At 30.2% G+C, this 15,460-nt stretch overlaps 1 protein-coding gene across 1 annotated transcript; it reads left to right on the top strand.

Annotated features, from left to right (window-relative positions):
* Nucleotides 1–1,380: 1,380 nt before the first annotated feature.
* LOC8286580 (inactive protein RESTRICTED TEV MOVEMENT 2) lies at nt 1,381–3,036 on the top strand. The gene is made up of 2 exons (XM_002515802.4): nt 1,381–1,530; nt 2,240–3,036. The coding sequence occupies exons 1-2, from the start codon at nt 1,437–1,439 to the stop codon at nt 2,932–2,934; spliced, it is 789 nt and encodes a 262-aa protein (XP_002515848.1). The 5' UTR covers nt 1,381–1,436; the 3' UTR covers nt 2,935–3,036.
* The last annotated feature ends 12,424 nt before the right edge of the window (nt 3,037–15,460 follow it).

Below are 15,460 nucleotides of genomic sequence, written 5' to 3' on the forward strand. Positions count from 1 at the left end.
CTTTATACTAAGTTTTATTTTGGCCAGATATTTTATTTTATTTTATTACAGTCATTCAATTTTAAATTGGGTAACAGATTGGTTACTTATCTACAATTCTAGTGGTTTAATTCACTAGAATAATGACATGTCTAAAGCATATAATATTAGACTAACATGTGTTTTAAGTCACTATCCTAGTCATGAAACCATTTCACCAAACTATTAACTTAACCCAAAATCAAACCGAACTTTAGGTTTCAGAAATTTTCTAAACTTTGATAATAAAAGTTAGCTATTCTTTTCCTTTCATTTCATTTTCTATTCCTTTTCTATTTATTGTTACAAGAACATTTTCCTTTTCCCACTTAATTAATCTAGATTAATTACCTTTTTTATTTATTTTTATTAAGATATTATTTTCAAAATAAAAAATATAATAATAATAACAATAAATAAGAAAGAAAGATAGTGAAAAATAAAAAAGAAAAGAGTGTCGAACTACCAAATTAGTAATACTTTTATATTTGTTTGTGTTTAAGCTATCATTTCCTTTCTATTTTTTACATATCCATATATCTATTTAAGGATGTAGGATCAATTTCTATTTGGTGTAAGAACTTTAATATCAAATGATTGTCTAACCACTAAATTAATTAAATCTAAATGCTAATTGCAAATTAACGAGTATGTAGTATCTATAGTATATGGGTGCATTTTCTCATAGTTGTCTATAAAGTCCATCCATTGAAATCAATATTTGAGATTTGGGATTCGATGCTTCGCTTCAAAGCTTCGGAATTAGGGATTTCATTTTATAGCATTAGAAATTTTATTTTACAGATTTATGAGATTTTTAGAGATTTTTTTTTTCCAATGAATAAACCATCAGATTTTAGATAAATGACCAAGCTAGTATTCAACTTAAAATTAAATAACTGTAATAAAAAAAAAAAGAATTATGACTAAAATAAAAAATAGTATAAGTGGTTTAATGGTCCCTCATTTTCCAACATAAATACCCTCATCATATAAATAAATAATATACATAATAATCTTCTTTCTATTAATCTTCTTTCTATCCCATAGAATTTGTTTTGGTCGTATATATTAATAAGACTAAAGCACCATCAATCACCATTCTCCATGTGAATGGGAAACGTCAGGAATCCTTGCCAACAATTCCAACAAAGAACATCCCCTTTGCAACAGAAAGAGGTGGCCTTGTATTGTATGCCTACCAAGCATACTTTTCCAAATTCCTTCTACAGCCGAAAGTGCACTTGCAAATCCAAGAAACTTGAGAAAGAAAAGGTATATCTAACTTCAAAGGAAAACATGTCCAAAAAGAAACAATTATGTCCTCATCAGTTTATAAATTCAACACATAATTGGATCTTTCATTATCACTTTGAAAACTATACTTTCAATAAAAGAGTATAACTATAAGCTAATTGATGGCTAAACTTGCTCGTAACTACCAAGCTTTTGAACCAGCAACAGAATGGGTTCGAGATACTGAATATGACACCCTCCTTATTTATTTACCAGGTGAAACCTTTGTCATTTTCATCATTTTCTCTACCCAAATGCGTTCTTTTATTTTATTATTCTTTTCTTATTTTATTTTTTTTCTTTCATTGAAAGCCTCAACGAATAATATACTATAAATTACTTAAGATGTATTTTATTAGATAAAACCATCGATAAAAATAATTCATTTTAATTCATTTTCTTTGATATGAAAATATAAATTTTTTAAAATGGTTGATAAATTAAAAATTTAAGTCATGATATACTTTGAGAAAAAATTATATGAATGAATGATAATCTATTTTAAAAATTAATTACTTTTAAGACGATCAATCTTTTAGGTTTAAACTGTGAAAAAGAAAGAGAGAACGATAGAATTGGTATGAGATTATATATTATATCAAGATAATATATTGTCTTGTACAAATGAATTTATTTAAAAATTTATTTATTTTATTAAAATATTTAATTAAATTATTATTAATTTTATAAATTTAATTATATTAAAAATTCTAGATGAATTTTATTTTATTAAAAAATATATATATAAAATTGTAAATAAATTCTGTAAATTTTATGAAATTTATTTTAACTAGACAATAGCAATCTTATTGGATAACAATAAAAATAAATAAATAAAAATATAAAACAAAAGTAAAAAAAAACTTATAGAATGTGCTGATGAAATTGAGATGGCACAAAGTTAAACACAATCAAACATCTACAGGTTTCAAGAAGGAACAACTAAAGGTTCAAGTAACATCAAATCCTAATCTAAGGATCTTTGGAGAGCGCTCTCTCGGTGATAATAAATGGAGTCGTTTTTCCAAGGAGTTTCGTATTCCATCAAGTTACGACACTAACAAAATCAGTGCAAACTTTGAAGGCGGAATACTTAAGATCAAGCACCCGAAAATCACCAAACCAGCCACTAAACCACAAGAAAATGCAAATTCATCACTGGCAGAAGCTACGAATGATCAACCACATCAGCGAGCTCAAGAAGTTCCTCCCAAGATCAAGACTGAAACAAATGATGCATCATATAGAAATGCTGATAATTCTCAAAACATATCTGATAAGAAGAAGGAACTGAGAGATGCCAATGGAAAGAGTTCTGATGCTAACAGTACTCCAAGAAAGACTTTAGGCAATGACAAGATTGAAGAATATGCCGAATCAGGGAAAATGGCAAGCATTGGTAGTAAGCATGGACTAGTCCAGGAAGCTGGTGTTTGTGGTAACTCTAAACTTGTGCATCATAAGCATGTTTTAGGTGGTTTGGTAAGAGAAATAAAGAAGCCAAGAAAATCAACAAAACTGGTTGTGGCAGCTGGTTTATTAGTTCTGGTTTTTGGGCTGTATGTTAAATATCAGGTCGGAAGTATCAAAGAACTAGAGGGTGGTCCAAGAAGTAACTAGCTTTTGCAATGTGTAAATGCTTAAAAAATATTGCAATATTTGCAAATATATAAAGTTGAATAAAGTGTTAGAACAAAACAAATAGGCATGCTTTTGTGCTTTCATGAACAGAATGACAGAAGGAAAGAAAATAACTCTATTTACTTGAGCACCACCAGGTTTTCTTCGAACCAAGGATTTTTCAAGTTCTAGAGCCAAATCATAACTTCCAAGCACAAGAATCTTCAGCTAATGTGCTTGTATTAATTGAGGACTCATTTGGTGAATCTAACAAATAAAATTTCTAAACCATGTACTTCTAGAAACAAAGAACTGGGGAAGAAAAAAGTGTTCTTGTTATTGCGCACGAGCGTATAAGCATGAGATGTCTGATTGTGATTCTTTTGTGCAGGTAATCTAAACGAAGTTAGAAGAACGGAGGAGTAGCATTGCTTATTCTGTTATTCGAATTAACATTGGATTCAAATTGGACCATCTAAATGAAAAAATCTTTAAAAAGGTGTAACATGACAATAAATAATATTTAGGTTCATAGAACAATTCAGAAACTTGGTATTTTGTGTCCTAATCGCTATCAAGTTAAACCTGTGGGAGCACAAGTAGTACAAAAGCTATTTATATTGGCCAAAGTTTAATGTTTTTCTACCTAATAAGCTAAGAATGGTGCACCTTGACATAGCAGAATAGTCTTACAAGTAAAGAGAAGCAGATATAGGTTTCTACTAAATTTGAGGATATATTATACGAAAAATCCCCATGTATATACAAAACTACATTGCTAGAAGACTTAGTTTGAACCGATAGAATCATACCTCACAAAACAGTCAAACATTTGTAGGCGTTTCTTGTCAAAGTCACTCCTTTCACGTGATTTTAAGCCGGCTACAGAATGGGTTCAAGACCATGATGATTCTGGCATTCTCATCCTCGATGTACTAGGCAACAAATGCTTTTGTATTTTACATTTTATTTAATTTGACAAAGGAGAGGCCAAGAGGTTGAATTTTAATTGATAATATCCTAATAAAGCCACTAGATTAGGATGTCGTTTGTTTAAGAAATATAGTGCAAGGGTTGGTTGTCGCATCCTCCACCTTCAGCTTGAGAGGGAATACAAGTGGATATATACAGTTTGGTACTCTTGAATTTTTCTTTTTATACATCTTGGAACTGTGTTTTTTGTAACAATTAAAAGTTTATTACCTTTTTATTATAAAGTGTATAATTTGATGACTGTTATATAATTTATCTTCTAATGTGCTGAATAATTCACTAGTGTTCTTAAGATTAAATTAGCAATTATTAGTTACAAATCAAAAACTTGAAATTTTTTTTATTACAAAGCGCAAAATTTGGCGACCGCTAAATTAGTTTATCTAATCTATTAAACATCTTATAGTTGAGTAATGAAATTGATAATTGGAATTCTTAGCTAATTGAAGATCGATTACTCTTGCATATCTAATATACTCTATCGAGCTATACTAAGTGTGCTTTTTTTAATTTGAGACTTATTCTTGTAATCACGAATAATAATTAGAACCCATTAGTGGTTAATCTTTTTAAGGTCTCAAGGATAGATATCATTTCCAACTCTTACTTTTCTAGACTTAGCAATTGAATGAACTAATATTAAGCTTCAACTCTCATTCTATCGCTTAAATACATGTAAATTTTGGCCCTTAACATTTACAATACATGAAAATATCAAATTCTAAAAATCAAAAGATAAACATTCATAAACCAAATCATAATCACAAACAAAGGTGTTTAAAGATTCATCCAATCCTAGAAAAAGAAAATAACTCATTTTTATAATAAATATAAATTCAAATATGATAATCACAAAACAAGGATAAGCACATGTATCAAAATAGACTAAACAAAAAGAAGAAAGTTTAAAACAAGTCTCTCTTGAAACTTTCTTTATCAAAAAACTTCTTTCCTTGCTTTAATCTTCAATTTGATGTTCTTAAAAGTTTAGATCTTCAATTTAGACTCTTTTTCTCTCTTGGTAACTCCCAAATAGTGTTTAGATCTTCAACAAGTGTTTTGAAATGCTAAAAAGTGCTTATATAGCTTAAAAATAGGAAAAAATAGTAACCATTCAAGGGGGTGATAAAACTCTCACACTCCTTGAGACCCGATCCAAAGGGGTAGAAAAATCCTCCAAGGGTGTGAAAGTTGACAAAGTCTACTGAAGCTTCCAAGATCACATCTCACAGGGTATGAGATAAACATTAAAAGGGGTGACACTAACTTAGTGTTAATAGACTTTCTGGAACACCTCACTAGTTTTGAGAAAATCCTTATTACTAACTATTACATAGGATACACTTTATCCTTTAACAATGCGAACTTTAAACAAGCTTGAGTTTAGGTTTGAGCAAAACCGAATCAAAAGCTCATTATTTTTTTAAATTTGATTCGGTTAAATTTAAAAATGACCGAATCGAATAATATTTTGGTTTGATTCAATTTTTGTTCAAAAAAACTTGAATATAACGGAATTGATCAAAATTTATATAACATTTAAAATATTATATTTATTTATTTATGTAAAGAGAAAAATTAATATCTATAACTATAAAGATATATTTATTTTTATATGAATATATTTCTTATCATTTTTATGTTGATTAAATAATATATATATATATATATATATATATATATATATATATATTTAAATATAAATATTTATAGTTTAAATTATAAAAAAAATAAAAAAAAATCTCAAATCAATTTACTGAACCGAACCCAATCGAATTATTCAGTTTATAAAATCATAAGATTTGGTTAATTAGTTTTTGTTAAAATTGAACGGAACCGAATCAACCGTTGCTCATCTCTACTCGAGTTAATCATTTTTCTATCAAAATCATAAAATACATATAAACTTCTTAAGATTATAATAAAAAAATATGCATATGATAACTATATTGAATCAAAATATTTACTCCCAGGACTGAATTATATAAAATTTATTTAAAATTAAATTTAATATGCCAAATGCATCATTATTGATTAACTACATAAACTTCAATACTTCCCTAATTATTTCGAGAAAAACAACAAAAAAAATACTTGTGATAAATTGCTACCTTTCCGTCACTAAAAGTTATGGATTGGGAATATTGTATAACTAGTTGTTTACTCGTACGTTGCATGACCGTTATTATTATTTTGATTATAAAATCAAATTGATAAATATAATTTAATATTAATTTATAAAATTTTAAAAAATAATAGCAAAATAACTATTTTTAAGTATCCTTAATTTTTCTAAAATTTTAAAATTTTATTAATGCATGATATAAAAATTATTTATTAATTACTTTTAATATCATATAAATTAATATATCAATATAATTGATATTACTATTTTTTAGAATTAAAAATTAACTTATTATTGAATATAATATTTAAAATATAATTTAAGATGTGATTCTCTAGAATTAGAATTATTATCTAATTGAAAAACTAATTTATTAGTTAATATAATATCAAAATATAATTAATATGCTATTTTTAGGATAGAATTAGTATCATTATAAGATTAGAAAACTATTTATTAGTTATTATAACATTAAAATATATTTAATATGCTATTTGTTAGGATAAGAGTATGTATGTGTTTAATTAGTAATATAACTTATTAATCAATAAATTAATAGAAAACAACTATAAAATTATATATAAATTTAAATCTTATATGTTAAAAATAGTACACACGTTAAAATAAAAATCCTACGTGTCAAAAATCAAATATACGTTTAAAAAAATTTAAATCTCAAAATTAATATATATATATATATATATATATATATATATATATATATATATATATATATATATATATATATATATATATATATAGATGTTGCTTCTAGGATGCTTAACCTTTTACCAAAATTTAGTGATGGCATAAGATGCTTCTCCTTTGCTTACAAATGAAGGGAAGGAGATATGAATTTGAAATCTTGCTTAAATCAAAATATGCAATTGTTGTTAATTTAAATTTATAGGTAAATTTTTAATTTTAATTTCACTATTGCATCATTTAAATAAAAATATTTAATAATAAAAAAATACAATTGAATACTTAATTGATAGTTTTGGTAAAATTATATTATATTTTTAGATGTTGATTAATATTTTATTTGGAAATAAATTTTATAACATTTACAAGAGAGGATAGTTTCAACTATGAAAAATTGAAATATCCTAAATTAAAGAATTTGCTAACTTTCAATTGAATAATTTAGCTAATCAAAGGTATATAAACATGGTCGTCTTGAATTTCTCTTTTTCTTTTTTATGGACTTGAAATTTTTTTGATACACCCATATAGGTTTGAAACATAAAAGAATTATATTTAGTGAAAAATGGAACAAGAGAAGAAGGTCCAAGAACTGGAACAGTTATAGTTTCCATTAATTATAGCAGTGAAAGATGACCTAAGGTCCAATCATAGTAGCATAACTGCTCAGAAACTTGCTTTCAAGTCATTCTCAACTCAACCAAAGCCCACATCCCCAGCGAGCTTGCACATAATTTACCTTTCGAAGTTGTTCAACTTGAAACTCAAAATTGTCATCAGTTGTTCACTCTCAGATAGTGCTCATCTCGACAGATTGGTACAACTAGCAAGGTCTAAGGATATTCATATTGTCACCATTGAATGCAACACAAAAGAGAATAAGAAAGATGTTTACAATGTTAGAAAGATCTGAAAGCTCAATATTGATACATAGTTATTCAATATAAAAAGAGTCGTCTCTGACTTATTTTTATTTTTCCGCATGAAAGATGATAAGATATCTAAAGGTAAGTCAATTTTAGAAGATAAGAATCACAATAAAAATAACCACTTGCATGAATTAGATTTATTTGACAAACCAAGAATGGATAAACTTGTATGTAAATATTGCTCAAAACTTCTTTTGAAATCCTCTTATCATTGTATAAAGTGTAATGAATTTGTTCTTCACAAATCATACGTGGAGTCTACTCTAAATATAAATAATTCTTCCCGTCTTCTTTTATTTTTATATGACGTAAAGAGTGATCAATATCGCTTTTAACAAACCTATAAATACAAGAATTGTGAAGAGTTTTTTTGCATGATTATTGTGATTGCTTCCTCCAAACACATAGTAGTAATAGATTTGTACCAACAATTCTCAATCATAAACAACACCCATATTCACTTAATATCATCATCATGCCACCTAGGTATAATTATAAATATCAATGTTGCACTTGTAATAAACTTGGCAATTCAGTTAGTTAGAAATGCTTCAAATGCAATAACTTTAATTATGATGTCCATGTTAATTGTATTCTACGATGAGTTATTATCATGAGAAATGGCCAACTTGAATTCTTTCTCACTTCCCTTTTCTCTTGTCCTGATGATGACATAACCAACAATCCTTGTGGTATTTGTAATGGAAAAATGGAACAAAGATCAATTGTCATATCGGTGCTAAGATCCAAATTTGTGCATTCACCTGAAGCAGATGCCTGATCATGAAAGCCATGTTGATGCTTTGATAAGCAAAAAAAAGCTAAAGAAAGTTTCCACTCAAGGGACTGAGCAGCTGCTTACTCTCAAGAAAGTCTACGCAATTACGAAGATTTTGAACCAGCAACAGATGGCTTCAAGACCATAAATGCGTCGTCCTCATGGTCAAATTACTAAGTAACGATACTTTTTTATTTTACCATTTATTTAATTTCACAAAAGAGAGGGCATGAGCTTAGTTTGAGTTTTTCATTTTTACTTAACTGAAATCATAAATGATTATACCATCAAAAGAGAGTACTATATTAATATTAAATTATAAAAATCCGACAACATTTATTTGTAGGATTATGAAATAAAACAAAATTATTTCTTCAGTGTCATGTGCTTAATAATGCTTGGAAATACGCGATTGTCACGCTAGTGAGATATAGGTGACTGAAATACTCTAAAATATATTTCAAAGATGAAATTGATAAATAATAGAAGTCGACAGGGAAAATTGGTTATAATGAAAGTTTATAGGTATTAACGTTAAACTACAAAATACAGGATTGAAATGATGCAATTTGGCCTTGTTTTTCTCTGAAAATCGATTTAGCCTCTTATATTTCAAGAAAACGAATCATATAATCCAAATCTAAAACGAATCATATAATCCAAATCTAGCAGTGGATATTTTGATTCAACAGTTATAAGTTCAAGCCAAGAATATTCTTGCATGCCATATAAGAAGCCTTTGATTTTGTGTTGCTTTGGTTTTTTGGACGTGGAAATGACATAGATGATAAAACATAGAGCAAGAGAGTTTAGAAAGTACATTTTCTTATCTAAGATAGAAGGTCTTCCTTCATCACCTGTCCCATTTAAAGTTCTTCCAATTTGTACATTTGCACACTTGATTATAGTCCAATAAGTCAATATATATAAACTCAAAAGCCTAGATAGCTCTTGTACATGAAGAAATAAAGACTATAACTACAACTGAACGATTAATATTTGAAACACTTGAATATTTGCATATTCCTATGATGTAGTTGCAGGTTTGGTAAATTTGGCGCTTCAAAGCTGTAGCACACCATCATTAAAGTTTGTCCTGATTTTACCAATGTCAAAATTGGGTAGAACGCTAATTTCCTTGACAAAATGTCTCCGTTTATCGTTATTGGACCTGTTATTGGCTTTAGGTATCTGTCCAACCCACTTAAGCCGGTTTAATAATTTTCGGGCTTGAACATCTTTTTTTACATTAAGTCTGCCTAAGTTCAAATCCGTAAAAGCTCACTTATTTTTTACAAGTTTAAAAATATTATTTCTTTAAAATCCGCCTAACAAACTCGGTGGCCCGAAAATTATAAGAAAAATAATAATTTTTTTATGATTAGCTAGGTTTGGTTAAAAGTTTAAACCCGCATAGCCAGATCGGGTTAAACTCGAGTCTGAACTTAACAATTTTAAGCCTAACTAAGCTTGCCCGCCCTTGGCTCAGCTTAAAATTTGAACAGATCTAATCGTCACCAAGAGATTGCTCTCTAGAGATCATAATAATATCATATTTTTTTACATGAACTTTTAGTTGCTCCCTCTTGAAATTTATAAAATTTTATATATTGAAAATTTTTAGATATAAATAAATTAATTTTCACATATTATATAAAAAATATTTTATATATGAATATGAGCTTTATATATATATATATATATATATATATAGACTCATTATAAATTATAAATTTTTATTTTAAAATTTAAAATTTAATTATAAAATTATTTTATGTATTTTTGATATTTTACTAAATTTTTATGATATAAAACCATTCTATTTATAATTTTATAATTTTTATTCTATTAAAATGAGTCGTTCAAAGAGCAGACATTTATCTAACTATGTAACTTATAATTATCTAATCATGTTTATTAGATAATCTTTATTAGTAATATATCTTTTAGCTAATTAATATGATTTTTTTATTAATCTCTTTTAATAAAATCAACACTACATTATCAATTGTCGTATTAAAAGGTAAAAGAAGAAAAAAAAATTAAATTTTGTTAAAAAATATTATTATAGTACCCAACCCAACTTATTAGTATTATTAACTTATGATTATGTAATGTTAATATAATATTAGTTATATTTATTAAATAATTTTTACTAGTGATATGTATCTTAACTAATTAATATGATATAAAAGATCTCATATTATCTTGTTATATAATAGAATTTAAATTTAAATTTTGATTTTGATTTTTAAAATTTTAACTAATTAATCTCACTTTAACTATTAAAATAAAACATTAATAAGTATATGTATTGTATTATTATATTTAAAAATTGTAGGATTACAATGTCAAAACTCAATGTTTATATTAAAAAATGAAAATATTATATGCAAAAGTGTTGAAGCACCAAGAACAGACCACAGCAGCATTACTCAACAGTCAGAAACCAGCAGTAGGGACCAACAGTCTTTGACTGTTGGTCATTGCCTCAGATGTCCAAATCATCACAGGCCTAGGCTAGGGAAAAGGAGCAACACCTCTCCCCTAAGGGAAAGGGCTACTTCTACTCTTCCCTAGCTTGGGAAGTTAACGTTAGAATATCAACAATAGGACCGTTGCAAACAGAAAATTGTATATAACAGAAAGCTAATCATCCTTGTAATCTCAGAATAGTATACACTTAACAAAATCATCATTGATCACCATTTTTTCCACATAGTATCAGAGCAGGATTAATCCTGTCATCATCTACCCAGTAAAATCAGAAATTTCCCTTTCTTCATCATGTCTCACAGTGATCTCACTAAACTCACAAACATTGTTCTAAAGGGAAGTCAGAATTATTTTGAATGGTCAAGAGCCGTCTACATTGGCCTCAGTGGCCGAAAAAAGCTAGGGTTCATAACAGGAACCCTAAGCAGGCCAGAATCAAAGAATCTGAATCAGCCAACAAAGGAAGAACTCGAGGCCATCGAAGAATGGCAGGCCACTGACCACTTGGTCATGTCCTTGCTAACCAACACAATGGAGCCTCAGATTGCCAGATTGTGTATGCTTCTGGCATCATCACAGGCAGTATGGAGCAAAGTTAAAAGTTTATACGGCCAGGAACAAAATTACGCCCACATATTTAATCTAAAACAAGAATTAGCTCATCTCAATCAAGTCTCACCATCTACTGTGATTTTTCAGGATCGAATCACCAAGAAGACGATTGGTGAGGGATATCTCCAAAATGACCTATACTACCTCACCACCCCTAGCCAGTGTCTAACCACAACCAATCCCTCCAACTACGGCTTGTTGATGCATAGGCGGCTTGGGCATCCATCCGACAGAATTTTAAACCAACTTTTTTATCTTAAAACAGATTCAAGTTGTTGTGATGTCTGCAAATTTTCAAAGCATACAAGATTACCTTTTCCTTTGTCGACCACTAAATCATAAAAATTATTTGAATTAATCCATTCTGATGTTTGGGGACCTGCTCCCGTCACCTCATACAATCACTTCCGCTATTTTATTACTTTTATCGACGATTACTCCCGAGTCACTTGGGTTTATTTACTAAAAGGGAAAAATGATGTTTTCTCCTGCTTTCTCAACTTTTTTCACTTTATTCAAAACCAGTACAACACCACAATTAAAACCTTCCGCTCAGATAATGGTACTGAATATGTCAATAAAAACTTTTCTGAATTCTTCTCTCAAAAATGAATTTTGCATCAAACCACTTGCATTTATACCCCGAACAGAATGGGGTTTCAGAAAGAAAAAATCGACATCTTCTTGAGGTTACTCGCACTCTTCTTTTTCAAAACAATGTTCCTCACATTTTTTGGTCGGATGCTCTCCTCACCGCAGCCTATCTCATCAACCGGCTTCCCTGTCCCGTTCTCCAAAATCTCAGCCCTCTAGAACTTCTCAAACAACGGAAAATTGAATTAAATCATCTTCGAGTATTTGGGTGCACAGCCTTTGTCCACATCAGACGTCAACATAAACTAGCCAAAAGTTGTGCTCGAACTATCCTCCTTGGGTACTCCTCTGAAAAAAATGGGTACAAATGTTATGATCCCACCACCTATAAATCCTATATTTCCCGAGATGTAACATTCGATGAATCTACCCCTTACTTTCCTCATGACACCACGTCTCCCACATAATTTTTTCCTTTTAACTCTTCCTTTTTTGACAGCACTCTTCAGGATCCTTTCTCTGGACAAGAGCAACCTCCTGTGCCTACCTCTAGCTCCCACCCTTCAGGGGGAGAGTCTTCCCCTTCTGCAGCAATTTCCTCAGGGGGAGATCATGAGCATGAATCATCTACTGAAGAAATTGCTCTGTGAAGATCTACTAGACCAACTAGACCTCCTACTCGGTTAAAGGACTATGTGTCCAACTCGGTATCATACCCTATTCATCGCTTTATTAATTATAACTTTGTCTTCATATAGGACCTATTTAAATATTCTCACATCACACACTGAGCCTACCTCTTTCTATGATGCCAACACCGATCCTAATTAGTGTAAGGCTATGAAAGAAGAGCTCCAGGCTCTGGAGAAAAATAAAACATGGGACCTTGTTACTCTGCCACCAAATAAAAAATCGGTCGGCTGTAAATGGGTGTATAAGGTCAAGTACAAGCATGATGGTACCATTGAAAGGTACAAAGCCAGACTGGTAGCAAAAGGCTTCACCCAAACATATGGTGTGGATTACTAGGAGACCTTTGCTCCGGTGGCTAAAATGAGCACAGTTCGTATTCTGTTATCTGTTGCTACTAACTCAGGGTGGAGCCTATCCCAAATGGATGTCAAGAATGCATTTCTTCAAGGATCTCTAGCAGAAGAAGTGTACATGAACCTTCCACCAGGTCACAAATCAGCCTCTGATCCTTTCCTGGTATGTAAGTTAAGAAAGGCAATCTACGGATTGAAACAGTCTCCAAGAGCATGGTATGCCAAGCTTAGTCAGTTTCTCTTAAAAATTAATTTCAGCAAGTGTATATCTGATTCTTCTATGTTCGTTAAGCACACTCACACTTACACAATAATTATTCTAGTATATGTGGATGATATTATTATAACAGGAAACAATAATGAAGAAATTGAGAAAGTAAAACAAAATCTAAAGGAGGAATTTGACATTAAGGACCTTGGTCAGCTAACTTACTTTCTTGGGATAGAAATAGCCAAATCTCATAAAGGGCTATTCCTATCTCAAAGAAAGTATGTCCTTGATCTTCTAAAAGAAACAGGAAAGATGGGAGCCAAGCCCACAGATACCCCAATGGAAACAAAAACCCGGCTCAATCTAGAGGACGACGACCCCTTAAGTGACATATGCCACTACCAGCGCCTGGTAGGAAAATTAATCTACCTGACTATTACCAGACCTGATATTAGCTATGCTGTTAGCATGATTAGCCAATTCATGCATGCTCCTCGTACCCCTCACTTAGATGCAGTTGATAGGATCTTAAGATACCTCAAAGGTTCTCCAGGTCAAGGTATTTGGATGAAAAATAATAATAATACTAACACTGTTATAGGTTTTTCCGATGCAGTTAGGCGGTAGTCGATGTGAAAGTCAACCTCCGGGTTCGCATATTTGTAGGGGAAATTTGGTTACTTGGAAAAGCAAAAATAATCGATGAAGATCTTGTTTGGATTAAGCAAGTGCTAACGACATGGGAATAAAGTGCAAAGATCCGATGGAGATGCACCGTGACAACCAATGAAGGCACATAGCGTCAAATCCAGTCTTCCATGAAAGGACTAAACATATTGAAGTTGGTATCCCATAAGGGAAAAAGTTCGGTCGGGAGAAATTGTAACTCCATTTGTCGGAAGCCACGAACTGGCGACATCTTCACAAAGGCCCTCGACAAAGTAAGTCACCAAAGACTTCTGAGCAAGATGGGTACTATGAATCTATTCGAACCCATCTTGAGGGGGAGTGTTGAAGCACCAAGAATGACCACAATGCTGGTCATTGCCTCAGATGTCCAAATCATCACAAGCCTAGGCTAGGGAAAAGGAGCAACACCTCTCCCCTAAGAGAAAGGGCTACTTCTACTCTTCCCTAGCTTGGGAAGTTAACGTTAGAATATCAACAATAGGACCGTTGCAAACAGAAAATTGTATATAACAGAAAGCTAATCATCCTTATAATCTCAGAATAGTATACACTTAACAAAATCATCATTGATCACCATTTTTCCACAAAAAGCTTGTTTAAGATTGATTTTTCTATTTGATGGTCACTTTTCTTCCTGTTTTAAGATTGATTCTTCGATCACCTTTTTGCTTTGTTTGCTCTGTTGGTTTTTTACTGTAGATGTTGATTGTGTGTTTGTATATTATCAGCCTTTTTTTCTTTTTCTTTTTTCTAGAATCTTGTTCAAATGCAGAAGCAAGTTGTTTCTTATAATAATAGTTGTAAATAGATTTCTTGTAAGAGACATTGGTGCATTCTTTATATTAAAGAAATGCAAATAAAACATAAAGAGATAACAGTTTGTTTGGTAATGCAAATAGGTAGAGATAGCAGTTTGTTTGGTAATGCAAATAGGTATGTACTGGAGTGCGTCTTGGAATGTCCACTGCTGCATTTTATGGTTTACAAAATGTAATGACTGAGAAACGGGGTGCTCATGTTGTTCAATGTTGCAGGTGCTAGTTGGTTACATTTGGTTTAATTTGTAATAACTCATGTCCTTTAAACTGATTTTCAGACTTTAGTTACTAAATTGTTCAGTTGAATTCATGCAGTGAAATGATGGTTTATTTCTTTTGATTTGAGTTTATTGTTAATAAGCTATACAACCTTTTTCTTATTAAAATTGTATTTTATTTAGTTCTTATTATTTATAACATTACTTTGAATTTTATTGAATTTATGCTTGAATTGTATTAATATATCAAACATTTAATGTTAAATATTTAGATTTGATTAGTTTATATTTTATTATTTTTATCAATTTGA

Source organism: Ricinus communis, chromosome 8 (genome assembly GCF_019578655.1).
Source record: "Ricinus communis isolate WT05 ecotype wild-type chromosome 8, ASM1957865v1, whole genome shotgun sequence".
Classification (NCBI taxonomy): domain Eukaryota; kingdom Viridiplantae; phylum Streptophyta; class Magnoliopsida; order Malpighiales; family Euphorbiaceae; genus Ricinus; species Ricinus communis.

Coding starts and splice junctions, on each gene's coding strand:
- LOC8286580 (XM_002515802.4), top strand. CDS start 1,437: ATGGCTAAACTTGCTCGTAACTACCAAGCTTTTGAACCAGCAACAGAA. Junction 1,531..2,239: donor CCTCCTTATTTATTTACCAG/GTGAAACCTTTG, acceptor AAACATCTACAG/GTTTCAAGAAGGAACAACTA.